This window comes from Puma concolor, chromosome E4 (genome assembly GCF_028749965.1).
Source record: "Puma concolor isolate L17-30 chromosome E4, mPumCon1.1.hap2, whole genome shotgun sequence".
In the NCBI taxonomy this organism is placed as follows: domain Eukaryota; kingdom Metazoa; phylum Chordata; class Mammalia; order Carnivora; family Felidae; genus Puma; species Puma concolor.
In genome coordinates this window covers 1,487,623-1,515,510 of record NC_141683.1, presented here as the reverse complement: position 1 = coordinate 1,515,510, position 27,888 = coordinate 1,487,623, and the positions used below count along the sequence as shown (strand labels likewise).

At 43.6% G+C, this 27,888-nt stretch overlaps 1 protein-coding gene across 10 annotated transcripts in view; it reads left to right on the top strand.

Moving 5' to 3' along the window:
- Window positions 1–27,888, top strand: part of ASH1L (ASH1 like histone lysine methyltransferase) — a 196,958-nt gene that overhangs the window by 81,950 nt on the left and 87,120 nt on the right. For 8 of the 10 annotated variants that reach the window (XM_086693030.1, XM_086693031.1, XM_086693023.1 and 5 more), the window contains exons 4-6: window positions 1,591–1,692; window positions 9,067–9,811; window positions 20,800–20,979. In XM_086693030.1, the coding sequence (XP_086549156.1) occupies window positions 1,591–1,692; window positions 9,067–9,811; window positions 20,800–20,979 (1,027 nt within the window). The remainder of the gene's footprint in view (window positions 1–1,590; window positions 1,693–9,066; window positions 9,812–20,799; window positions 20,980–27,888) is intronic. The other 2 variants (XM_086693033.1, XM_086693032.1) reach the window with 1 other exon arrangement.

Here is a 27,888-nt window from a genome sequence, read left to right as displayed (position 1 = left end):
TAGATATTTTTATTGCGGGGGAGGGGGGGTGGCGCCTGGCTGGCTCAGTCAGTGGAGCATGCAACTCTTGATCTCAGGGTTGTGAGTTCGAGCCCCATGTTGGGTGCGGAGATTACTTAAAAGTACAATCTTTATTGAAAAAGATATTTTTGTGGTATTTAACTCTTAAATGGAAATCTTATCTCAACCACAATCTAGGGTGGATTCATTGTACTGTCAGTTTTTAAAATCCCTTTGTATTTATTTTTAAGATTCAAGGATAAACAGTCTTGCTTCTTGAATAGATCTCACATTGGTCATGTCTGTGTTGGGGAAGTAGGATGTATTGTTACAATACCAGTTTCCCGAGAACCTAACTTGTTACTGTTGAATGGCAGCACAGAGCCTTCTGTCTCGCCTGAGCAGGACTCAGAGAGGATTTACAATGATGTGATTTATGATAATACATAATTAGAACAAAGCTCACGGTTTATTATTATCTGTGTCAGAGAAAGGGAAACACTAGAAACGTGGCTCCATTCAGTTCTGTCCCCAAGTTGTTCTTTGCTCACTTAGTCACATCTCCATCAAGGAGTTCACTCTTCGTTTAGAGGTGGATCTTAAAAATCTCATATTCAGGTATTTGATTTCTGATACTTTTGTGCTACAGTTGTACTACAGTTATGCATAGGCTTTCTATTTGTAACTTCTTTCAAGTGTAATGTGAACATTTCAGAGTACTGCTAGTTTTTTTGACCAACGTGATACAGACATTTATTATGCATTCTCAACAGCTGGCTTTTTTGGTTCTAAAGAATCCAGTATCAGAACCAAGTATATTTTATTCAGAAGAAGAATCTTTCCTGAACAACATATTTTTCTCTTGAGTAAGAGATGTGTTAAATTATGCCGCATTGATAGGGGTTTTGGTTAACATTAAGTATGTGACTTTTGAAAGGAAATCGAGTTTCTTTGTCCTTAAGAGCTCTTACGTATATAACGAAGGAACCTCAAGCGTACAGCTTTAAAGTACGTTTGCTCTGTTTCCTAGATAAGTTAGCAGTCCTTGCAGAATATGCTATAGGGGAAACACGCAGAGTGTGAGGGTGACCTCACAGGTTTAAGATCCAACTCTGATTCTATTAAATGAAACGCTCAGGTTGGACCTGCTTTTCTCACATCAGTTGTTCCTAATTAATTGCACTGTACATTTTGTCCGTCGGTTTCTGGGATGAATTCGAACTGACAATCAGGAACAGGTGTGATTGTAGTCCTGCCGGTGACTTTTATCGATAAACATCTCGATGATGTGTTTCCTGGTGGTGATGCGCCAGAACTAACATGAATTCCGTTCATTCTCCCTCTAAAATCGTTTTCCCTGTGTAACGTGACAGGAGAAATTGACATGGGAGAGGCCCGTGAGGCTGTGCTGGCAGCACGCGGTGTGGCTTCTCCCTGCTTTTCGTCCACTCCCCGTCCTCTCGCAAGTTGTATGGCTGCTGGGAGTGGTGATGACAGCAACTCAAATAGTCTAGTTCTGACACACAGTCGTTTGAAATTGTGCTTAGACGTGAGTTTCCCTGTGATTCCTGGCCTTTCCTGTCTCTCCAGGTTCCCAGCCAACCTCAGAGAAGTCTTCCCAGCGACTGTCCGAGAGCACGAGCAGCAGCCCTGCCCGGAAGCGGTCGTCCTCGGAGAGCACTTCGTCCACAGGCAAGTCCCCCTGTTGCACGGACAGACTCTGACCCGACTCTCCCGTCTGCTACTTGTGAGCAGACTTCCCGCACGACGCGATAAGCTTCTCACGGAAATCACAGCTTACATTTACTTACAAGACGTTATTGTGGACGAGACAGAAGTGACTCTAGGACGCGCGAGGGGACCACAGTGCAGACTGACACAGTGCGGACCGCCCCCCCCCCACCCAGTCTCCCTGAGTCCAGGTGGGCTCACTCCCAGACCTGCAGAGATTTGGATGTGATCCAGAGGAAATCGTTCAAAATGACTAGGTTCAAGAGTAGGCGGACAGGAAAATAAAGATTTTACAAGTTGTGTTGAGGTGAAGGACTGTGGGTGCGCTAAGGCAGTGTGGATTGGAACTACTTTATGAAGACTTAGATATATGTATGTACAAAATTATTGTAATAACGCAGTAGTTTCCAAAGTAGCATTCCCAGATGTCTCAGACATGCAGAACAATTTAGGAGGTTGAAAGAAGAATCCCTATTAATAATTATTTCTAACCTCAACTTTTAAAATGTTTCATGTTTGTATACACATAACCTCTTACTACAGTGTCATATTTGTGTAGCTTTTTACACAGGTTCAGGTTATGCTCCCAGTTTTTGTTTTGTTTTCGTTTTTGTTTTTTCTGATAGTATGTGTGTTTACAAAAGAACCGGACAAACTAGAGGGTAACATATATGTATCTGTCCTCTGCCTTTAGTGAGGATTGGAGAGGAGGAAGTGCTTTTTAATGTGTCAGTGTCATCAGGAGAGATGGGGGAGTGGTAGGGTCATTCCAGGTGGGGGGAGGTAATAAAAGGGGGGCATCTGGGCGGCTCAGTCAGTTGAGCCTCTGACTTCGGCTCCAGTCATCTCGCTGTTCTTGAATTCAAGCCCCGCGTCGGGCTCTGTGCTGACAGCTCAGAGCCTGGAGCCTGCTTCCAGTTCTGTGTCTGCCTCTCTCTCTGTCCCTCCCCGACTTGTGCTCTTTCTCTCTCTAAAAAATAAGTAAACCTTAAGAAACTAAATAAAAGAGCCAGTGTAGTTATGGTCAAGGACTGAATGTGAGGCTAGAAAGGCAGGTAGGGAACCTTATTAATGACACTGAGGGACCACTGAAAGTTTTAGGCAAGGAAGTGACTTATCAATTCTTGGCTTTCTATCCATGTTTTTAGGGGTTTTTTGTTTTTAAATGTTTATTTTTGAGAGAGAGAGAGAGAGAGAGCAAGAGCGAGTGTGCGTGTGACCAGGGGAGGGGCAGAGAGAGAGGGAGAGAATCCCAGGCAGGCCCCAGACTGTCAGTACAAAGTCCAATGTGAGGCTCAAACCTACGAACCGTGAACCAATTGAGCCACCTAGACAGCCCTAACCACGTTTTTGTTTTTAATGTTTTTATTTATTTTTTTTTTATTTTTTTAATGTTTATTTATTTTTGAGACAGAGACTGAGCATGAACGGGGGAGGGTCAGAAAGAGAGAGGGAGACACAGAATCCAAAGCAGGCTCCAGGCTCTGAGCTGTCAGCACAGAGCCCGACGTGGGGCTCGAACTCACAGAGTGTGACATCATGACCTGAGCCGAAGTCGGAAGCTCAACCGACTGAACCATCCAGGCACCCCAATGTTTTATTTATTTTTGAGAGAGAGAGGCAGAGACAGAGCATGAGCGGGGGAGGGGCAGAGAGAGAGGGAAACAGAATCTGAAGCAGGCTCCAGGCTCCGAGCTGTCAGCACAGAGCCAGACGTGGGGCTCGAATTCACAGACCGTAAGATCATAACCTGAGCTGAAGTCAGATGCTTACCTGACTAAGCCACCCAAGCGCCCCTGTTTTTACATTTTAAAGGGTAGCTTAAAAAAATACAGGAGCGGGGCGCCTGGGTGGCACAGTCGGTTAAGCGTCCGACTTCAGCCAGGTCACGATCTTGCAGTCCGTGAGTTCGAGCCCCGCGTCAGGCTCTGGGCTGATGGCTCGGAGCCTGGAGCCTGTTTCCGATTCTGTGTCTCCCTCTCTCTCTGCCCCTCGCCCGTTCATGCTCTGTCTCTCTCTGTCCCAAAAATAAATAAACGTTGAAAAAAAAAATTAAAAAAAAAAAATACAGGAGCAAGGGAAAAACTATATGTGAGACACCATATGTGTCTTCAAAAGCCTAAAATATTTACTATCCAGCTATCTATAGAAAAAGTTTGCCAACCCCTAAAAAGAAAAGAATGAGATCTCATGGAGATATCCACGAAGAAAAATCACCCAAATATTTTACTTGAGTAAACAAAAGAAATACTACCTAGATCCATAAGGTTACTGTCACCATAAAACCAACCACCATTTATTCATTCAAATAAATCCTTTCTGAGTTACTATGAATACTGAGCACTGGAGATGCGAACATGAATAAGGTTCCTGCCCTCAAGGAGTCAGCCATATTCGCCATTAAAAGGTGGGTTAAATTCTGTAACAGACCGGTTGGTGTAGGCAACTCGAGCACTTAACACATGCGTGGTGACTAAAGAAGACATCCCTGGGGCGCCTGGGCGGCTCAGTGGGTTGAGCAGCCGGCTCTTGATTTTGGCTCAGGTCATGATCTCACGGTTCGTGGGTTCCAGCCCCTCGTTGGGCTCCACACTGACGGTGCTAATAAGCCTGCTTGGGATTCTGTCTCTCTGTCCCTCCCCTACTCAGGTGCGCATGTGCGGTCTCCCTCTCTCTCTCTCTCTCAAAATAAATAAACTTTAAAAAAAAGAAGACAACATCCCTGAAGATGTGACACATAATACTACTGTAATTTGAGTACATGAGTGGGTAAACAGTAAGAATGTGTTCAACACACTGACAATAACATGTCCGAAGAAAAGCGCAAAACCATAAAATGGAATGCTGTTTTTGGAGAGCAGCACGTTATTTGAGATTACTAGCGTGTGAGGGATAGTATGTGTGATTGTGGTTGAACATGAAGCTATAAAAGTAATAACCCACATGGCACAGGGGTTTTTTTTGTTTGTTTTTTCATTAGAAGGAATTGAGACTTTACTGTAGAGGCAGTTGGGAGCCACTAGAGGATTTTGAACAGGAAGATAAAAATTATTTGATATATTGTGCAGTTCAAAATAGGATAGATTTTGCAGTGCTAAAAGAAGTCCCACATTTCGGTGGCTTGAAACAACAAAGTGTTGTTACTTTTTGTTCACGCTGTGTGACCACAATGGGTCTGTTGTGCGTTGTCTTCCTTCTAGGACCTTGTGTAACCCAGCCTCTATCTGGAGCGTTGCTGGTCGTGTGGAAAAGGGTGAAGGTTCATACAACGCACTGACCAGCTCTTAAAGTTTCTGCCCAGAACTAACTGTTACTCCTCACATTTCAGCGCTAAAGCAGGTCGCATGGTTAAGTCTTACGTCGAGGAAGTGTCGGGTGTATAATGTCATTGAAGGCAGGGCAGCAAATATTTATGAATAATGGCTCAGTCTACCGCGTACACATTTTGGGAAAACTCTACAGCATTCCAATGTAGAGAGTGGAATGTGACAAGAAATGTGTGGAGAAATGCATTGATAATGGCTTCAGGTTGGGATATGTTAGAATTGAACAGTGTTTGGACTGTTGGGGTGGAGATGTTAATTAGCCATTCGGAAGTGGCGGCTTGTAGTTTGAGAGGCATCTCTGGTAGAGACGTAGGCCTAACAGTAGGTAATACAAACTTTAATCTGGCAGCGAGTGAGATTACCCAGCAAGAAGATACCAATTGGGAGGATGGCAGGAATGCAGGTTTAAGAAACATTCGCTTTCGAGGGAAGGGGAAGAAAAGAGATCAGTGATAACATACAAGTTTTAAATAGATTTTTTATATAGAAAAATCACAGAGTACATGGAACGGAAACCTCTTAATGTCAGATGTCACAAAGAGGTCAAGAAAGATGTGGACAGAAAGTGTTAAGTAATTGGGAAAACGATTTTTATAAAACTACTTTGCAGGTGGAGTTAGAGCAGTTTGGCTGCTTGAGAAGGTGCTGTCTGAGTTCAGGTGACCCTGGTATGGATTTGAGCTTTGCTTCCAGCAGGGAGGCAGAGGAGATGTACAGAGCCAACAGATATGCTTCTCGGTACTTAAAACTAAAAATACTAGATAAAATATGGAAAATATTTCTTAAAACATTGCTGAAATTTGAAGTAAGTAGCCAGGAAACCAGAAACTTTCAGAAAACTTGATTAACAGGAATTAGGAGTATTAGAGCTGCTTGACATCTGCCTGGTGTGGCGAGAGCCTGATTACTGGGAAACATCCAGGTGCAAGAGACAAAGGACAAAGCCTAAGGCTCTAGCAGCACAGAAGTCCCCATCAGATTTCCGTAAATCTGGCGTAAATCTGGCGCTCCCTGAAGGTGACATTTACCAGGATGAGAGCAAATAGAAACAAAGCCGCCACAGAAGAACCTGGTGGTTCCTTGTTTCAGTTTGGCTTTGGGAAGAGCCCGAAAAGGAGCTCCTCTCCACACACATGCTCTGTGTCACCTCCTGTCTCACACTGCCTGTGGAACCCAGAAAAAAAATCAATGAAAATTTGTTGTAGAGTAGTAGGGCCCTGAGTTCTTCCACGGCCAAGTGCAAATTTAATTCCTATTTGGCATAAACCTGAGTGTCTTTGACCGTCCTCAGTCCTGATTGACCTGGCATTCTCATCATCACCAGCAGCACTGGGATGATACCCTCTGTTTTGCAGTCGAAGGGCAAGCAGGAGGGCCTCTGGCCAGCTCAGTCCGTGTAGCACACCACTCTCGATCTCAGGGTTGTGAGTTCGAGCCCCACATTGGGTGTAGACGTTACTTAAAAATACAATCTTTAAAAAATAAATTAATTAAAAATAAAGGCAACTAGGGGCGCCTGGGTGGCGCAGTCGGTTAAGCGTCCGACTTCAGCCAGGTCACGATCTCACGGTCCGTGAGTTCGAGCCCCGCGTCAGGCTCTGGGCTGATGGCTCAGAGCCTGGAGCCTGTTTCCGATTCTGTGTCTCCCTCTCTCTCTGCCCCTCCCCCGTTCATGCTCTGTCTCTCTCTGTCCCAAAAATAAATAAACGTTGGAAAAAAAAAAAATTTTTTTTAAATAAATAAATAAATAAAGGCAACTAGCTCAACCAGAACTATGTCCTCCTAACCTTCCAGGGATATTCAAAGAAATGAAATATGTGTAGAGACTATCTGTGTAGTCATTGAGATATATAAACAACCGTAGGAAAACAGTTTTGTACAGGATATCTTATGGTCCATCCATGAACTGTTTTGAAGCAAATCCAAAGGGATAATTTACTTAAATACACTAAAAGAGTATATGATAATACTCATGAGTGCAGTCACTGTTATGAAAGCTATTGGCTATGACCTTAGCGGGATCTATTGGGAAGCATGACAGGAGATTGCCTGGACTTACTTATAATGTGGAAGCTGGGTTCCCAGAGCAGAGGTTTCAGAGAAACTCAGGTGGAATGTGTCCTGCCTTTTCTAGCCCAACCTTAGAAATCACCATATTCTTACCTCTATCGACTTCTCTTTGCTAGAAGCAGCTCACTAAGGGCAACTCATATTCAAGAGGAGAGGCATTAGATCCTACCCCTTTTTAAAAAATTTTTTTAATGTTTATTTATTTTTGAGAGAGAGAGAGACAGAGCATGAGTGGGGGAGAGGCAGAGAGAGAGGGAGACGCAGATTCCAAACCAGGTTCCAGGCTCTGAGCTGTCAGCACAGAGCCTGACGTGGGGGCTCAAACTCACAAACTGTGAGATCGTGACCTGAGCCAAAGTCAGACGCCTAACCGACTGAGCCCCCCCAGGTGCCCCTAGATCCTACCCCTTGAAGGGAGAATTAGTAAAAGAGTTGTGTATGTACAGGTTGTAATAGCTCTACAAGCAGCTGGGCTGTTGCTTTAGGGCAGGGAGGCAAGATTAGCTGGGTATGGAGGGGCCGTGGTGGTGAGAAGGCAAGTGGATAGGTTCAAGAGGCCAGACTAACGTAAAATCAAACGTTTTGAGTTGTGGGGAGAGTAGAGGAGAAATGACAGACGATGTGGCCTGAGCTTGGCTGACAAAATCCCTGGCACGTGATTGGTGCTCTGTGTATATAATGTTGAAGAGCTAGCTTTATGTTACCAGTCACTGAGCTTGGCACTTTGGAGGAACAAGGTTGAGGGAGGAGGTAATGAACAGGAGTACGAGAGAGCGATGAAACATGCAAAAGTAGAGAAGTAGAAAAACAGGTGTTACTCAGAAAAGAGAGACTGGGGAGACACCAGAATGTACATGCTATTGAATGAACTGTCAAAGGGAGCGGGGAGGCCTGCATCAAGGAGAGAAGCGCTCGGGCCAGAGAGTGAGAAGGGGACAGTCCTCATTCTGGTGACCTTCAGATAAAAGTGAAGATTAGCACGTGTGTTCTGATCGTGGAAACTATGAGAACGAACGTGTCCCCCATGGGCAATAAATGTAGAAGGTAACACTGCAGTACTGGGGCTGAGGGGCCTCTATGGCTAATGCTGATGGAGCTGAGGAATGGGGAGAGAAAGTGGGTTATCAGAGAAACAGTGGAGGCCAGATTTTAAAAATTAGGGATATAAAATGTCACTGAGAGTTTGAATTTAAACAGTACTACTGGATATTATTTGAAGGAAGTTATTGGTAATTGGAGAAAAAGTCCAGTGTAATCTGATTGGAATCTGGAATGCCTGGGGCTTGTACAGTAGCCCCTAGAATCCTACCGCATTTTAAACTCAGATAGACAGGATATGCATCCATCAACTTTGGAGAAGCATTACCTGTGATCATTAGTAGGAAACAACGAGGCATCTTGGGAAGTAGGCCTATTACAATTCGATGTTTACAAAGACTGTGAAACTGACATGGCTGGCCAGAGGAGCGGGAGCCTTTCCCACACGCAGTATAGTCACGAAAATGCACTGAGTGGTATCTGAGGAGACAAAGATCACCAAGTCCCTGGGCCACTAAGGTAACAAAGGTTAAGTGGAAGGTCTTTGTCCGGCGTTGAACTGTCGAGTCTCCTAACTCAAACGGACCTTCATTTCTGAAGAAATAAATGATTCATTCCTGGTCCTCATCTCAGAGAGTGAGCGTTATTGTTGTTGCTTTTTAACTCACTGGTAATAGGGAGGCATAGGCCAGTTTTGAAGTTCCTGAGATGACTGTCACATAGGCCTGATTCAGGAAAGTAAACCACCAACTTGCCTGGGAGAGAGAACCGCACATGGTCTTAGGATGTGTGACGTTGTGAGGACAGATGGAGCAGGGCTCCTTTTCTTCCTTGTAAAGAGTCGTTTAAATGACTGGCTGTGTTCGTTTTTCTTCTGCGTGTGATTTGTCATCTCGTTTAGTGAATGGCGTTTCCTCTCGAAGTCCGAGAGCGACCGCTTCTGGGGACGACTCCGTGGACGGTCTGCTGCAGCGGATGGTACAACATGAGGATCAGGCGCCCCTGGGGAAGAGCGTCGAGGCCGCGATCACGTCCGCCTCTGTGCCGCCTTCCTCCAGTCCGGGCCACGGCCACGGCCACGGCAAGGAGCGAGCCCCGGGGAGACCAGACAGCCTTCTCGCGCCTGCGGTCCCCGGCGACTCCTGTAGTGGTAGCATCTCACCCCTCTCCGAGAGGTTGCCGAGCAGCCGTTCGCCCCCGCACATCAAGAGGAGCGTAGTGGAAGCCATGCAGCGCCAAGCTCGGAAAATGTGCAATTACGACAAAATCCTGGCCACCAAGAAAAACCTGGACCATGTCAACAAAATACTAAAAGCCAAAAAACTGCAAAGACAGGCCAGGACAGGGAACAACTTCGTGAAACGCAGACCGGGCCGACCTCGGAAATGCCCCCTCCAGGCCGTGGTGTCGATGCAAGCCTTCCAGGCCGCCCAGTTGGTCGGCCCCGAGCTGAGCGAAGGCGAGGAGAGAGCAGCGGCGCCCTTCCGTCCTGACACCGTTACGGATGTCATTGAGGCTGTTGTCCAGAGCGTGAACCTGAGTCCAGAACAGAAGAAGGGGTTGAAGAGGAAAAGTTGGCTTTTGGAAGAACAGACCAAGAAAAAGCAGAAGCCGTTCCCAGAGGAAGAACGAGAGCGCACTGAAAGGTAATTCCTGCTTTCACACTTGGTCTGGGTGGAGGACACACAGACGTGTCACAGATGTGACCTATCCATACGCAGCTGAGTGACTCTTCGTTATAGAAAACCTGCACTTCTCTGTTTTATTGAAAAGTTCCTCTTCAGGGCCGCCTGGGTCGTTCAGTTCATTAAGCGTCCGACTGTCTCTCTCTTTTTTTTTTTATGTTTATTTTATTTCTGAGACGGACACAGAACATGAGCGGGGGAGGGGCAGAGAGAGAGAGGGAGACAGAGAATCTGAAACAGGTTCCAGGCTCTGAGCTGTCAGCACAGAGCCCGATGCAGGGCTCAAACCCACAAACAGTGAGATCATGACCTGAGCCGAAGTCAGACACTCAACCGACTGAGCCACCCAGGCGCCCCAACATCCGACTCTTGATTTTTGACTTGGGTCACGATCTCAAGGTTCCTGAGTCTGAGCCTGCATGCAGAACCTGCTTGGGAGTCTCTCTCTTTCCTTCTCTCTCTGCCCCTCCCCCACTTACTTTAAAAAAGTAAGTTAGGGTTAGGTTTAAAAAAAGAGGGGGGTTCTTATTATAACTGCCCCAAATTATAAATAATTAAGCACAGGGAATGTAACAATTCAATCTAATCCCCTCATTCTACAGGTGAGGAGGTCCAGGCCCAGAGAGGTTACCTATTTTACCCAGTATATAGCTGTGGGCCTGGAATTATTTTTACTATCACACCATCTCCTGTATGCTCTAACCTTGTCTTCCTGTCATCGCATACGTTTTTCTGCATGTTAGATTTATTTCCTTCATAGTGTCCTGGTTACATTTTTACATTTTTCTAAAAGATAATAGAACACAGAGCCAAAAGTCATCCAAAATAAGAGCATTTAACCCTTTTGTTATGTATCCAACCAGATTCATTCCCTGAAGGTATATTTGGTATTTTTAAATGAGCTAATGACAATATTCACCATTTGCAAATGGCTTTTCCTTTACTAAATGTAGCATGTCAGTCACAGTTAATGGCATCCCTCGTTCACAGAGAAATACAAATTGAAAGTGCTAGATACATTTTAAGCCTCTTAACGTATATTGTCAGACTGCTGTCTTAAAAGCCACGTCTGTTTATACTTTGACTAGCATCATGCGGTAATAGTCACGTACTCTTTACCCCCCACCCTTATCTACCCTGGAAATTATCTTTTTAAAAAATCTGTATCCGGGGGCAGGGAAAGAAAACCTTCCTCAATCTGATACAGGTGAAATATACTTCCTAAATGTTACTTGCTGCTTATTTTAATCTGCACGTTTTTGCATATTAGAAGACGTTAGTGTGTGTTGTGTTCCATACCTGTTTTTTAAGTGCTCATTACATGCAGTCACAATGATAACCCTGGGGCGCCCAGCTGGCTCAGTGAGAAGAGCCTGTGACTTTTGATCTTGGGGTTGTGAGTTTGAGCCCCATGTTGGGTGTAGAGATTACTTAAATTAAAAAAAAAGAATGATAACCCTTAATGTTTGTTGTAGGACATCATTTGGTTTTCTTTATATTTTCTTGCCAAACAGCAGTAGGACAGTTATCAGTCTTTTTCTCTATCATCTACCTTGGTGAATCCCATATAGAGGTTTCTTATATCTCTCTAATGCATCATCTATAAAAAAGACTTCTTTTCCTAGAGAATATACAGGATATATTTTTTTTTCATGAGTAATACAAGCTTGTAGATACATCAGTGAAACTGAAGGCTTACTGGTCGAGAAGTTGTGTCTCTCTTCACATGACCTCATTTCTTCTCAAATCCTGTTCTCTTTGTGGGCATGGGCGTTAAGAGCACACGGTGTAGCGGTGCCTGGCTGGCCCAGTCAGGGGAGCATGCCTCTCTTGACCTGGGGGTCCTGAGTGTGAGCCCCATGCTGGGAGGGACTCCTCTTAGGAGATTGTGCAAGAAAGGACATGACGTATGAGATCCCAGGGGCAGCAGCAATTTTTCACCTTTTTCTGATTAGAACCTACTATAGTACTTGGTATGTAGCAGGAATTTATTCATTTCCTCATTCAGTAAGTGTTTATTGCAAAATTACTTACCCCATGTGCTGAGGGTAGGTAAGAGTGGTAAGCAGATAGAGATACACTCCCTGTCCTCATGGATTGTGCAGCCTAAGTATGAGTAGGGAGAGTTAGTGCTATGAGAACGAATTGTTGAGGTAATTGACCTAGCTTCCCTGTGGAAGTAATTACTAATTAAAATCTGAAGAATTGACTTCATCTGTTATGTAAGGCGTGAGGCTAGAGCACACATTATGGGCTCAGTATGAAAAGGCAGAGCAGGTTCAAGGAAGTGAAAGAATGCTTTTGTGGCCAAAACACAGAGCAAATTCTAGTAGTGTGGTCTAGAGCTTAGAGAATGAGTCTAAAGAAAAGGTTGTGGGGGGCCAGATCATGCAGAGGGCCTTGTATGCCATGTTAAAGAGTATGGACACTATTTGATTAGTAACAACCCAGATGGCAAAAGAATAATGGTTATGGGGTGCCTGGGTGACTCAGTCGGTTAAGCATCCAACTTCGGCTCAGGTCATGATCTCAGGGTTCGTGGGTTGGGGCCCCACGTCAGGCTCTGTGCTGACAGCTCGGAGCCTGGATCCTGCTTCAGATTCTGTGTCTTCCTTCTCTCTGCCCTTCCCCTGCTCACTCGCTCTATCTCTCAAAACTAAGTAGACATTTTTTTTAAGTTTAAGAAAAGAATAGTATAATGGTTATGAGCTGGGTTCTAGATCAGAAGAATCTGGGTTCAAACCCTGGTTCTAAAAGGAAAAAGGACAAATTTTAAAAGCTGTGTAAAAAATAAAATCATCTCTCCTTTGCTCTACTGGTGGGAATGCAAACTGGTGCAGCCACTCTGGAAAACAGTATGGAGGTTCCTCAAAAAATTAAAAATACAACTACCCTATGACACAGCAATTGCACTACTAGGTATTTACCCAAGGTATATAGGTGCTGTTTCTTGGGTTTGGGGGGGGAGGGTTTAAGGGTTTTTTTTTTTTTTACATTTTATTTATTTATTTATTTATTTTTAAATTTTTTTTTTCAACATTTATTTATTTTTGGGACAGAGAGAGACAGAGCATGAACGGGGGAGGGGCAGAGAGAGAGGGAGACACAGAATCGGAAACAGGCTCCAGGCTCTGAGCCATCAGCCCAGAGCCTGACGCGGGGCTCGAACTCACGGACCGCGAGATCGTGACCTGGCTGAAGTCGGACGCTCAACCGACTGCGCCACCCAGGCGCCCCAACATTTTATTTATTTTTGAGAGAGAGAGAGAGAGAGAGAGAGAGAGAGAGACAGAGCACGAGTGGGGGAGGGGCAGAGAGAGAGGGAGACACAGAATCCAAAGCAGGCTCCAGGCTCTGAGCTGTCAGCACAGAGCTCGACAAGGGGCTCAAATTCATGAACCCTGAGATCATGACCTGAGCCGAAGTCGGACACTTAACCGACTGAGCCGCCCAGGTGCCCCCAGGTGTGCTGTTTCTGAGGGGCACATGCACCCCCATGTTTATAGCAGTACTATCCACACTAGCCAAAGTATGGAAAGAGTCCAAATGTCCATCGACAGGTGAATGGATAAAGAATATATATACACATACACACAGTGGAGTATTATTCGGCAATCAGAATGAAATCTTGCCATTTGCACCTACGTGGATGGAACTAGAGGGTATTATGCTAAGTGAAATTAGAGAAAGACAAATATCCCATGATTTCACTCATATGAGGACTTTAAGATACAAAACAGATGAACATAAGGGAAGGGAAGGGAAGCAAAAATAACATAAAAACAGGGAGGGGGACAAAACCTAAGAGACTCTTAAAGACAGAGAACAAACTGAGGGTTGCTGGAGGGGTGGGGGGGGGGATGGGCTAAATGGCCAAGGGGCATTAAGGAAGACACTTGTTGGGTTGAGCACTGGATTCTACTCCTGAAATCATTGCACTATATGCTAACTAACTTGGATGTAAATTAAAATAAATTAAATAAAATTTAACGACAAAATAAAATCATAATTCAAATAGTTAAAACTGAATCAACACTATGGTACATATATCAACTTGTGGGATGTATCTAAAGAGGTGGCTAGAGTGGGATTCATAGCCTTTAATACTTATATTACTTTCTAAAATGCTGAAAATTTATGAACCGTGAGTCCAATTAAGAGATGAGAAAAACCAGAGAATAAGCCCCAAAAGGTAAATGGGAAGTGAAGGAAATGAAACATATATTAAATTAACAAAATAAAGCTAAGGTACAATAGAGAGACTCACTGAAGACCAAAGTTAGTTCCTTGAAGACTAATAAAATATACAAACTTCTAGTAAAGTTGATCAGTGAAGAAAATTATAAGTTAAAAAGGAGATAAGCTGTATATGAGAGATTAAAAAATGACTACTATAAGCGTGTTATGCCCCACAAATTGGAAAACTCAGTTGAAATGTACGTATTCCTAGGGAAAACCTACTCAAGAAGAGATAACCTGAGTGTTTCTTTTCCATAAATCCAATCTTTAATTTAAAATCTTGCTGCAAAGAAAGCAGCAGGACCAGAAACTTCTACCATACTTGAAAGAAAAGGATCATTCCATTCTCCTTAAAATTCTTTAGAGGCACCTGGCTGGCTCAACCGGAGGATCATGTGACTCTTGATCTGATGGTCATGAGCTCAAACCCCACACTGGGTGGAGACAGACAGACGTACAGACATAAACAAACTTAAAAAAAAAAAAACTCTTTAGAGATGATGGGGAAAGTAGGGAGGGGAATACACCACAGAAAGTACATAAACATTAGAAATAAGTTCATCTTTTTTTCATAAAGCCAACACTGATGTAGACATGGAAGGGGTGAATGTATAGAACTCTGCCAGCTAGTATCCCATGTGCCTCCCCAGTCACAAACTGCTTCACCACTAGCCAAAATCAATTTCCTGACTTCTGATGTAACCACCTCCTTACCTTTTTCTTTTACACCATTTAAGTTTGCAAGCCTAGACAATGTCGTTTAGTTTACCCTCACTGAACTTCGTTTGGATGGAATGGCACAGGACATACACTTTTGTGTCTTCCCTTTCTTTGCTCAACATGTACATCTGTATCTGTGCTGTGGCATGTTGCTGTAGTCCTTTCCGTCGTCGGTACAGATTTCAGTTCTCTGCTTCACTGTTGGGTCGTTTCGACTTTGAGACTATTTCCCAAAACTGCTGGTGGATATGGGCACGAATTTCCCCAGGGTCTATTCCAAGGGATGGAATTACCGAATAACGTAAAAGATTTGTCCCCAGACTTCTTGAAGCCGTGGTGCGTTAAGCTAGTACGGAACTGGTTCGGTAAGAGAAGGCAACCTTGCTACATGAAACCGTAACACTGCTTATCGACAGGGACAGAGAACAGTATTTAATGAATTGTGCCCTAAAAGTTGATATTACATACTAACGGGAATGAAATTGGATCCTGTCTCATCCCAGATACAAAAGTTAACTCCCAGTTGATTAAATCCATAATGGAATGAAAAAAACTTCACAACTTTATTGTCAGAAAGGAGTTCATAAGCCAGATCTCAAAAGCAGTACCCATACAGGTAAAAAGACTGACATACTCAATTATATTAAAGCTAAACTTCCATTCATCAAACATCATGACAAATATATGAAGACTTTCTACAAACTGGGAAATTTGTAACACGTGTGATGTATCCAGTTTTGGTGTCCAGAATACATGAACAGCAAGAAAATTGTGTTACAAATAAACCCTATGTAATCTAGCAGTTACCCTTTAGAGAAAGTCTTGCCCAACAGTCACCAGAACACTTTTCGGAAAGGTAGTGGCAAGATTCATTATAATATATAGAAAATAGAAATATCCAACATTACCATGAAAAGGAATAAACACAGTTTTCCACGCAATGGAAAATGATATGGTAATAGAGATTCATGAATTACAGCTGATAATGTAATAATAGTGGATGAATCTTATAAACATTAAGTAAAAAAAAAAAAAAACCCAAGTTCCTAAAAATGACATACTAGCTGGTCCTACTTTTATAAAGCAAACACACACACAAACTAAACAAATTACTGCATTTTTTTAATAATTTAATTTTTTTAATGTTTATTTTTGAGAAAGAGCACAAGCAGGGGAGGGAATGAGAGAGACGGAGACACAGGATCTCAAGCAGGCTCCATGCTCCAAGCTGTCAGCACAGAGCCTGACGCTGGGGTCAAAGTTAGGAACGGCGAGATCATGACCTGAGCCAAAGTCAGACGCTTAACTGACTGAGCCACCCAGGTGAACCCAAATTACTGTATTGATGTAGATAGATATATCATGAAACCATGTATTTTTTTAATGTTTGTTTATTTTTGAGAGAGAGACACAGAGTGCGAGCTGGAGAGGGACGGAGAGAGAGGGACACAGAATCCAAAACAGGCTCCAGGCTCTGAGCTGTCAGCGCAGAGCCCGACACAGGGCTCAAACCTATGAACTGCGAGATCATGACCTGAGCCAAAGTTGGATGCTTAACCCACTGAGCCACCAGGCACCCTGTGATGAACCATATTTTAATGTGCATTACCTCTTCCTCTTTTTTTTCTTGAAAAATTCAGTCTTGGGGCACCTGGGTGGCTCAGTCAATTGGGTGTCTGACGTCAGCTCAGGTCATGATCTCTTGGTCCATGAGCTTGAGCCCCCCCATCAGGCTCTGTGCTGACAGCTCAGAGCCTGGAACCTGCTTCAGATTCTGTGTTTCCCTCTCTGTCTCTCCCTCTCTCTTTGACCCTCTCCCGCACTCGCTCTCGCTCGCTCGCTCTCTCTCTCTCAAAAATAAACAAAAAAATTAAAAAGAAAACTTCAATCTTCTTTTTCTTTTTAATGTTCATGTATCTTGAGTGAGAGAATCCCAGGCAAGCTCTGCCCTGACAGTGCAGACCCAGACATGGGGCTCCACCTCATGAACCATGAGATCATGACCTAAGTCGAAGTCAAAAATCAGATGCTTAACCGACTGAGCCCACCCAGGTGCCCTGAAAAATTCAGTCTTAAAGTCGTTAGGTCTAGGTGTCCACATGGGGTATGGAAACCATGGTGACCCTGAGTTGGGTGTTGGAGACTTAATGGAGCGAAGAGTTGGGGCCTGGGACAAAGTGGAGAGAACCTCAACCCCGCCTAGGGTGTCAGAGCCTGAGTAGAATGAGATGGATGCACTTGTGGAGAGAGAGCCCAGTGTTGGTATAGACACCGGCAAGGGCGGGACGTTGTCCACTCAGACTTCACTAAGGAGAATTTTTAAAAATCTGTGGATGGGCATTTGCATGTCTTATAAGCCCTCATGGTAATTCTGATGTGTGTAGCCTATGGACAGCACTCGGGGAAACATGGCACTGGGAGAATTGACGTATGCAGGTGATAAACAGGAAAGCAGAAATTGTTTTTGATTACAGAAAAAGAAGGTGAGGCATGGAAGTAGAAATGAATTTGCCTGATAAGGAGAATAGCAACCAATCAATCAATCAAACAAACAAATAAGAACAGGTGAAAAGAGAAATAACAAATTAATTGATTGGACAGATAGATAAATCGATTGAGCCTGTTACCAAGTACCAAGTACGATTTATCCCAGTTATAAAAGACTTGTTCAACATCTAAAAGCATATTAAGGTTCCTCATCACATCAAAAGGCTGAAGAAGAAAAATCACACAATCGTATCAATAAGTGTAGAAACGTAATTTCACAGACTAACTCGTTTATGATAAAAACTGAGCAGTCTGGGAAGAGGAAAACTACATCAACATATTAAAGGCCTTATACAAAAAACCCTGCAGCTAACAGGATCCATGGTGAGAGATTGAGAACTTTCCCCCTAATATCAGAAATGAGGAAGAATGTCCACTTTTGCTGCTTTAATTCAGCCTAGTGTTAAAATTCCTGACCGATGTAGTCAGGCAAGAAGAAGGAGTAAAAGGCTTCTAAAGCGTAAAGGAAACAGTAGAATGAGCCGTGTTCACAGATGCCGTGATCTTACGTGAGCCCTTGAAGATCTCAAACAAAACAGCTGTAGAAGCTTTTGAACAAGTTCAGCAAACTTGAAAACACAAAATCAGTTGCGTTTCTATACACTGATAATTTTCTAAAAAGGAAATTACAAAAACAGTTCTACTTACAGTGGCATCAAAAAGAACAGACCTAAGAATAAACTTACCAAGGGGCCCGGGGGGCTCGGTAGGTGGAGCCATGCGACTCGATCTAGGGGTCGTGAGTTCAAGCCCCATGTTGGGTGTAGAGCTTACTTAAGAAGAAACTTAAGGGGCACCTGGGTGGCTCAGTCGGTTAAGCGTCCGACTTCAGCTCAGGTCACGATCTCACGGTCTGTGAGTTCGAGCCCCGCGTCGGGCTCTGGGCTGATGGCTCGGAGCCTGGAGCCTGTTTCCGATTCTGTGTCTCCCTCTCTCTCTGCCCCTCGCCTGTTCATGCTCTGTCTCTCTCTGTCCCAAAAATAAATAAACGTTGAAAAAAAAATTTTTTTTTAAAAAAAGAAGAAACTTAAAAAAGAAAATTAAAAAAAAAAGGAGGGGAGGACACCTAGGTGGCTCAGTCGGTTAAGCATCCGACCTCGGCTCAGGTCATGATCTCGTGGTCCGTGAGTTCGAGCCCCGCGTCGGGCTATATGCTGACAGCGTGGAGCTGGGAGCCTGCCTCAGATTCTGTCTCTCTGCCCCTCCCCTGTTTGCTTATACTTTTTATCAAAAATAAACATTGAAAAAAATTTTTTATTAAAAAAAAAGAATAAACTTAGCAAGGCAAAACTTGTACATTGAAAACTACAAATCATTGTTCAGTCAAATTAAAGAAGACATAAATAAATGGAAAGACAGCCTGCGTTCAGGGACTGGAAGACTTAATGTTGTTAAGATATCAGAACCACCCAAAACGATCTACAAATTCAGTGCAATAGCCCAGTGATGTGTTTTTCATGGAAAAATAGAAAAATCCATTCCCTGCCATGTCATTGTTTTGGGCTTAAGGTCCCTAACCAATCTGCTTGCTTATTTTTATTTTATATATATTTTCCAGGGTTTTTCCTTGTACCTAGTGCAAGGATAAGTGGCAATATCTATTCCATCTTTGCCTGGAGCTAGAATCAACTTAATTTTTAAAGATTAAAAAAAAAACTTTTTAAATGTTTATTTATCTTTGAGAGAGACAGAGTGCAAGTGGGGGAGGGGCAGAGAGAGAGAGAATCCAAAGCAGGTTCTAAGCTCTGACCTGTCAACACAGAGCCTGACGCGGGGCTCGAACCCACTAACCGCGAGATTGTGACCTGAGCTAAAGTCGGATGCTTAATCGGCTGAGCCACCCAGGCGCCCCTAAAGATGTTTTTGATAGGGGTGCCTGGGTGGCTCGGTCAGTTAAGCGTCTGACTTCAGCTCAGGTCATGATCTCACGGTTTGTGGGTTCGAGCCCCACATCAGGGTCTGTGCTGACAGCACCGAAGTCTGCTCGGACTCTCCCTGTCTCCTCTGCCTCTCCCTCATGTGTGCACAGTCTCTCTCTCTCTCTCTCTCTCTCTCTCTCTCTCTCTCTCTCTCTCCTTTTTCTCAGAAATAAACATTAAAAAATGTTTTTGATTGACTTAGAATTCTACTTGGACAGGCTTTTTCCTCCTCCTCCTCCTCCTCCTCCAGCACTTAAAGATGTTATCTCATTGCCTTCAGCCTTGAATTGTTTCAGACATGAAATACTCATTCCTGTTTTTGTACTCCTGTATAGATTGTTTATTTTTTCCTCTGGCTTTTAAAAACTTTTCGGTATTTATTTAGCAGTTTACTGTGATACACCTTGTTGTATTGGAGTTTATATTGTTAATGGCTTGTTTAGCTTCTTGGAACTTTGAGCTTATACTTTGTATCAAATTTGGAAAATATTTGGCCATGAATCTTTGGGGTTTTTTCATTATGAATTTTTTTACTTTGTACATGTCACATAATTGTGTATCTAGTTTTTGTTCTTTTCCAAATGTTCACGGTTTTTTTGGTAGGCAGTTAAGTTACTTGTGGTTCAGTTTAGATCCTTTGGAAGACTGTTTTTAAGCTTTATTAGTGCTAGTCTTTGGTCTAGGGATAGTTGAGTCCTATGAAACTGGGTGACACTACCCTCTGGATTGTCTGTGGAATGCCCTGCAGTTTCTCTCCACTCTGCCTAGTGGAATCAGAGTAGCGACCATCATGTACGAGTTCTTGGACTTGTTCAGGTCCCAGCACTCTGGTAGCTCTTTGTCTGGCTTTAGAGAATTTCGTCCTGTGTAGGTACCACCCGGACTTTAGTCTAGAATTACTTTCCTCTGTGGCTTTCTCCACACCAGTGCTCTGCCTCACCAGCCCGAGTGCCCTCAGCGTTCTCTGTCTTTTCGGTTTATGTTGTTGGCTGTTCTCTGCTGTGGCTCTACTCCCTCCATCATCATCCTCCCTATGAACGCAGTTCTTATTTCTATTTTTTCTTTCTTTTCAATTTTCTTGGTGATCACAATCCTACAGTGTTGTCTAATGTCTGATCATTGTTTTGTAAACTTTCTCCAGTTTCAGTGTTTATTTATTTTTGAGAGAGAGAGCCAGAGCGCAAGGGGGGAGGGGCAGAGAGAGAGGGAGACACAGAATCCGAAGCAGGCTCCAGGCTGTGGGCTGTCAGCACCAGAGCCTGATGCGGGGCTTGAACTCACGAACCGCGAGATCACGACCTGAGCTGAAGTCCGACTTTTAACCGACTGAGCCACCCAGGTGCCCTAAACTTTCTGTAGGTTTATAGTAGTTTACCATATTTCTACTAGTTTCTGTTGGAGGACCAGAGTGGCATCTGTTACTCCATCACAGTCAGATGAGGAAGTGCTGTATCTCATGTTTTACTTGCTGTGGTGTTTTTTGAATAGACAGTAATAAAAATTACCTTTAAACTCTCTTTCTAGCTTTACTGAAACAACAGTTGAGATTCCCGGTCCTCCTGAAACCCCAGCCAAGCCTCCCGAACCTGAAGGTAGCTTGCAGCCTGTGCTTTCTCTCATCCCAAGGGAGAAGAAGGCCCCACGTCCCCCAAAGAAGAAGTATCAGAAAGCAGGGCTGTATTCTGACGTTTACAAAACTGCAGAGTAAGTAGTCGCATCTGTCAGCCGGCATGTCTTAAAGACCATTCTTCCGTGCTTGAAATGATACTTTGACTATCAAAAAACACCGTATGAGTGCAGGGCCCACAAATACTGACCTCATCACAGACACCGCAGCATCCACTATGCTAGTGACACTGCGCTGTGTTGTTCGGGGCTAATTACCTTCCTGCTCTTTTGGGTTTTGTTTCAATTTAAAAAAAAAAAAAATTTTTTTTTTTACTGTTTGTTTATTTTTGAGAGAGAGAGTGAGCATGACCAGGGGAAGGGCAGAGAGAGAAGGAGACACAGAATCCAAAGCAGGCTCCAGGCTCCGAGCTGTCAGCACAGAGCCCGAGGCGGGGCTTGCACTCACAGACCGTGAGATCATGATCTGAGCCGAAGTCGGACGCTCAACCGACTGACCCAGGCACCCCTGTTTCAATTTTTTTTAATTCTAATTACTTAACATTTGGTGTAATATTAGTTTCAGCATGTTCCCTGTTCTTCATCTTCTCTCTGCCTTTCTAGCGGTATCTTTTTTCTTTTTTAAAAATAAGAGAAATGGTACTATGTGGGTATCTAAAATGATCTTGATTTTTTACATTCATTCCTCATTGATTGAGTGTTTTCAAACACTTTGCTGGAGGAGTGAAATACGCTCCTTGTAGGAACGTCCTATCCCTTCGGGAGGAGCAGCTCAAGAAGCACCTCAATTAAGAATGTGTAGAGCCCAAGGGTGCCTGGCCAGCTCAGTCGGCAGAACATGTGACTCTTGGTCTTGGGGTTGTGGGTTTGAGCCCCATGTTGGGTGTAGAAATTACTAAAAAAGAAAATCTCTAAAAAAGAAAAAAAAAAGAAGGTGTAGAGCCTGAAAGAGACATCAACTGACTGTGTCATTATGTATAAACATGATGAATTTTTTAAGTTTATTTATTTATTTAGAGAGGGAGAGAGAGAGGGGAAGAAAACGAAAGAACTCCAGTGGGGGAGGGGCAGGGAGAGAGAAAGAATCCCAAGCAGGCTCCATGCCATCAGCACAGAGCCCGACATGAGGCTCAAACCTGTGAACTATGATATCAGGACCTGATCTCAAGCGCCCCCAATCAATCACCCAACCGACTGAGCCACCCAGGTGCCCCAACATGATATTTTTAAGAAAGGAAAAGTGTGTGTGTGTGTTGTGTGTGTTTTTGGATAACTCTAGTGACAGAGCAGACAGTGTATGACAGGGCTGCAGCAGCAGACACTCGGCGTCCGTCAAAAGGTCATGAGGGTGTGAAGGAAAGGTTACATTTTAGACGTATGTCCGACTCAGGTTAAAGTGTCTGCATGTGAGCCACAGCACCTTATTTTGCAGTGAAAAGTTTTCTATTGATCGACCAGTGAGGTAGATTCCACATAAACTCTTTGTACCCCATTCTTGCTTCTAGGATCATGAAAACGTTTTATTCATTAAGCTTATTCGCTGCAGATGCCGATAATAGGAAATTCAAATACTCCAGAATTTAAGAAGATACACATTTCTTTTCCTTTAACTTAAAAAATGTTACGAGGGGCGCCTGGGTGGCTCAGTCTGTTGAGCGTCCGACTTCGGCTCAGGTCGTGATCTCACGGTTCATGAGTTCGAGCCCCGCGTCAGGCTCTGTGCTGACAGCTGGGAGCCTGGAACCTGCTTCGGATTCTGTGTCTCCCTGTCTCTCTGCCCCTCCCCTGGTCGTGCTCAGTTTCTCTCTCTCAAAAATGAATAAATGTTAAAAAAAAATTTTTTTTTTAATGTTACAAAATACAAACTTCAAGGTTAATATGGTGTCTTCAGTTTCCTCACAGATCTAGACTCCTTTGTTTTTGTCCCTCCATTTCATCATTAGGCTTCCGTTTCTGTGGTTTCTTCTTGTTCCAACATAGCAGCTAGAGCTCAGCCATCAGGTCTTCCTCGTAGAAAGCAGAAAAGAAGAAAGGGAGTGAAAAGTGTCCATCTTCTCTGTAAGGAAGCAGTATGGAGTGGACACGTCTTCCCACTCCTACCCAGACTTGAATCCCCAGTCCCCAGTGTGATGGTCTTTGGAGGCAGGAACTTTGGGAAGTAATTAGGTCATGAGGACGTTGCCCTTTGTGAGTAGGGTCAGCGGCCTTCTAAGAAGAAACACAGAGACATGGCCTCCTTCCACTATATGAAGAGTAGCAGGAAGGTGGCCCTGCATGCCAGGGAGAGAGTTCTCACTGGAACTCACCCCTGATCTTGGACATCCCAGCCTCCAGAAGAGTGAGAAATGAAAATGTGTTGCTGACACCCCCCCCAGTCTCTGGTAATGTGTTATATATAGCAGCTCAGGCTGATGAGAAAGGAGAGTCGAAAACCTCATTTATAGACCCTGGCCAGAACATCGTCATGGAACCACACTTCAGGCTGGGAAATCAGGGTTCATATTCCAGTTGATGATGCCTGAAAAATAACTAGCATTCAGTCACTACAAGTGAGAAAATGGAAATGTATTTTGGAAAGAGCTATTTTTTTTTCCAGTTACAATTTTAAGCAGTGTTTTTGCTGAACAGAGAAAACAAATATATTTATCAAGTTTTCTGCTAAAAAAAATTAATTTCAAGTTTTACTTTTGTTTCTATAAATGTGTTTTTTTCTGGATTAAATCCCTAAAAAATGGGAGATTAATAATAAAGTCAGATTGTGAATCAAAAGATCAGTATCTTCGACCACATCTGTGTTGTAAAATGTCTCTGGTCAGACAAAAGTCTTTCACTCGGAGAATGGACTAAAATATCACCTTGTTTATGTTACAACTAGCTATTCACCTCTTAGAAATAAGTAGGTGGGGGGGGGGGCACCTGAGTGGTTCAGTCGGCTAAGCATCGGACTCTAGATTTCAGTTCAGGTCATGATCTCATAGTCCATGAGTTCGAGCCCCGCACCAGGCCCTGTGCTGACAGTGCAGAGCCTGCTTGGGATTCTCTCTATCTCAAAATAAATGAATAAATAAGTGAAATTTTTAAAAATAAGTAGGAAGAAAATGGTTTATAGGAATATTGTATTTTTTTTAAGTTATTTATTTTGAGAGAGAGCACACAAGCAGGGGAGGGACAGAGAGAGGGAGAGAGAGAATCCCAAGCAGGCTCTGCACTGTCAGTGCAGAGCTGGATGGGCACAGGGCTGGAGCTCACAAACCATGAGATCATGACCTGAGCCGAAACCAAGAGCTGGACACTGGCCAACCGAGCCACCCAGGCAGGCCCTATTCTGGGATATTTTTAAAACATTGATCAGATTGATACAGGTATGCATTCTTCCAAACTGTGAAGCCAGTATATTTTTATGGGCTGCCTGGTTGTTGTTGGTAGCAATTTGTGGGGTTTTTTCTTTGTTTTGTTTTTTAGTTAAGGAAGAATTCTTTAGAGCAGTTTTAGGTTCACAACAAAATTGATACACAGTGAGAGAGAGTTTGCATACACCCCTGCTCACGTAGCCTCCCCTACCGTCAACATCCTGCAGCGCAGTGTTACGTTTATTATAATCAGTCGACTTCTACTGACACATCCTTATCGCCCAAAGTCACAGCTGACGTGAGGGTTCTCTCTTGGTGTTGTACGTTGTGTGGGTTTTCATAAATGTCTAACGACATGTGTCCACCTTTGTAATATCACACAGAATGGTTTCACTGCTGCCCAGAAAATCTTCCATTTTCTGCCAGGTTGTTTCTGGGGCCACAGAAGGGTACAAAGAAATTGCAAAGTGACTCTTGTATATAAATCATTATAGGCTTTAAAAAGTTATGAGGGGATATGACTTCCCTCCTATGTGGAATTTAAGAAACAAAAGAGTCACACCAAGAAACGGTCTCCTCACTCTAGAGAACACATAGGTGGTCGCTAGAAGGAGGGGGCACAGGTGTGGGTGAAACAGGTGACAGGGATGAAGGAGTGCACCTACCCCTAACCGGGTGATGCGTGGAGGTGCTGAATCACTGCCATGTACACCTGAAACTCATAGTCCACTGTATGTTAACTCTACTGGAATTAAAAGTTAAAACAAATTTTTAAGACGCAGGGGGTACCTGGGTGGCTCAGTCGGTTTAGCGTCTCACTCTTGGTTTCTGCTCAGGTCATGATCTCGCGGTTCATGGGTTCAAGCCCTGCGTCGGGCCCAGTGCTGACAGCTCAGAGCCTGGAGCCTGCTTCGGATTCTGTGTCTCCCTGTCTCCCTACCCTTCCCCAACTTGCATTCGGTCTCTCTCAAAAATAAGTAAACATTTAAAAAAGAAAGAAAATGTCATTGTTACAGTTGAAAAGGATTAAAGATTGATCAGATGGTCTGGCGTGAAGAGTGTAAAGGACAGGATGAGAGTCAGTGAAGATCCCCGTGTTTTGTTTTGTATTCCTGGGTGGATGATAATGTCATTAGCTACAATACCAGAAAAAAAGTCGTACAGACGGTACTCCTTGGTTTAAGAAAACCTCCATTATTAATGTTCCTTTCTATAGGTACCAAAAAATGTCTCGTGATACAGTCAACACACTGCTCATGGAGGTTAGCCTGTACGTCGGTTTTCTCTGCCCTCTCTACCAGGTCACTCAAGTTGCTTGAAGCAACACAGATGTATGGTCTTACAGTTCCTGAGGTCAGAAGGTCAAGTGAATCCGTGCAGGCAAAATAAAATCAAGGTGTTGGCAAGGTTTTTCTTGCCGTATTCCTTCTGGGGGCTCTTCCTTGCCTCTCCAGCTTCTAGAGGCTACCCCGCATGTCGTGGATGGGGTTCCTTCTGTCTTCAAACCCTCAATGACAGGTTGAGGACTCACATTTTGTCACTTGAAGCTTGGTTCTGTTTTCGCTGACTGCGCCTTTTAACTTCCTCTTCCATTTATAAGGACCCTTGTGATTATATTGGGCTCACCTGGATTATCCAGAATACTATCCCTGTCTCTAAATCAACAGATTAGAAACCTTAATTCCTTCTGCATATTCCCAGTTTCTGGGGGTTACATGTGGATATGTGGGGAGAGTGAGCGTTATTGTATCTACTGAACCCTCTAGTTTATGGGGTTCACATGTCTTATTTTATATTTGTCCGCACTTTTTGAAGTTAGGACAATGCTGTGTTACTTTGGAATTTAGATTTTATTTTATCTAAAAGGAATTTAACGGAATATGTAATATCAGGTGTCTGTCAAGTACCTTGGAGATTGAATTTAAGACTTAGGGGGTGTGTGTGTGTGTGTGTGTGTGTGTGTGTGTGTGTGTGTGTTTTAAGTTTACTTATTCATCTTGAGAGAGAAAGTGTAAGTCGGGGGAGGGACAGAGAGAGAAGCAGAGAGAGAATCCCAAGCAGGCTCCATACTGTGAGCGCGGAGTCCAGTCTGGACTGCACTGAACCAAACCCATGAACTGAACTGGGAGGTCATGACCGGAGCTGAAATCAAGACTTGGACGCTGAACTGACTGAGGCCCCCAGGCGTCCCCAGGCTTAGAGGATACTCTGGTGAGACAGCAGAGTGCAGAGAAACTAACAGCACCTTGATGGGGGCCTTTGGGCTTCACTGTCATTTTGGGCAAATTACTTTTTCTCTCTAGAATCATAGAAATGAAATTTGTGTATTAAATGAAGCTGTTGAACCATATAGTTTGTATATAGATGGAAATACTGAGCTGGTGAAAGGTCCAGTCACACAGATCACTTTTAGACGAAGCAAGTTGAAAATTCAATTTATCTGATTTTTTATTTTAGTCGCTAAGAAAGTGAAAGTAGCCCAAGTAAAGGTGTGTTTTTTTAATTATTTTATCTTTATTGAGCTGTAATGTACATCCCACATTATATTAATTTCAGGTGTGCCATATAATGATTTAATATTCGTATATGACATGATCACAATAAGTCTAGTGAACACCTGTTAGCATACATAGTTACAAAATTTTTTTCTTGCCATGAGAACTTTTTTTTTTTTTAAGATTTTATTTGTCAGTAATCTCTACAGCCAGCATGGGGCTCGAACTCACAGCCCTGAGATCAAGGGTGGCACACTCCACTGACTGAGCCAGCCAGGTGCCCCTGCCATGAGAACTTTTAAGATCTATTTTCCTGTCAACTTCCCAGTATGCACTACAGCATTATTAACTACAGTTGCCATGCTGTGTGGGACATTACGTCCCATGCTTATTTATTTGATGACCGGAAGCTTTCACCTTTTGACTCCTTTCACCCATTTCACCCATCCCAGTCCCCTGAAATCCCCCCGCTTCTGACAACACCAACATGTTCTCTCTGTGAGCTTGGTATTTTGTTTTTTGAGTTTTGGGGTTTTTGTTGTTTTTTAGATTCCACATGTAATCGAAATCATACGGTATTTCTCTTTCTGTGTTTGGCTTCCTTCCCTTAGCATGATGCCCTCGCAGTCCATCCATGTTGTTGCAGATTTCAAGATTTCATTCATTTTTATGGCTGAGTCATGTTCTGTTATGTTTGTACACCACATCTCCATCCATTCATCTGCCGGCAGACATGAAGGTTGTTTTCATATCTCGTAAATAATGCCGCAGGGAGCATGGGGTTGCAGGTATCTTGTCCAGGTGATGTTTTCGGTTTCTTTGGATACGTACTCAGAAGTGGAATTGCAGGGTCTTAGGGTATGTCTATTTTTAATTTTGAGAGGCACCTTCATGCTCTTTTCCACAGTGGCCGCGGCCGCACCAACTTACATTGCCACCCATAGTGCATGTGGGCTCCCTTTTCTCCTCATCCCTGTTAGTAAGTAATAGACACTTACTATTTCTTATCTTTTTGGTAACAACCATTCTGACAGGCGTGAAGTGTTGTGGTTTTCTACGTCCATCTCCCTGATGGCTAGTGAGATTGAGCATCTTTTCATGTACCTGTCAGCCTTCTGTGTATGTGTTGTTGGGAAAATGCC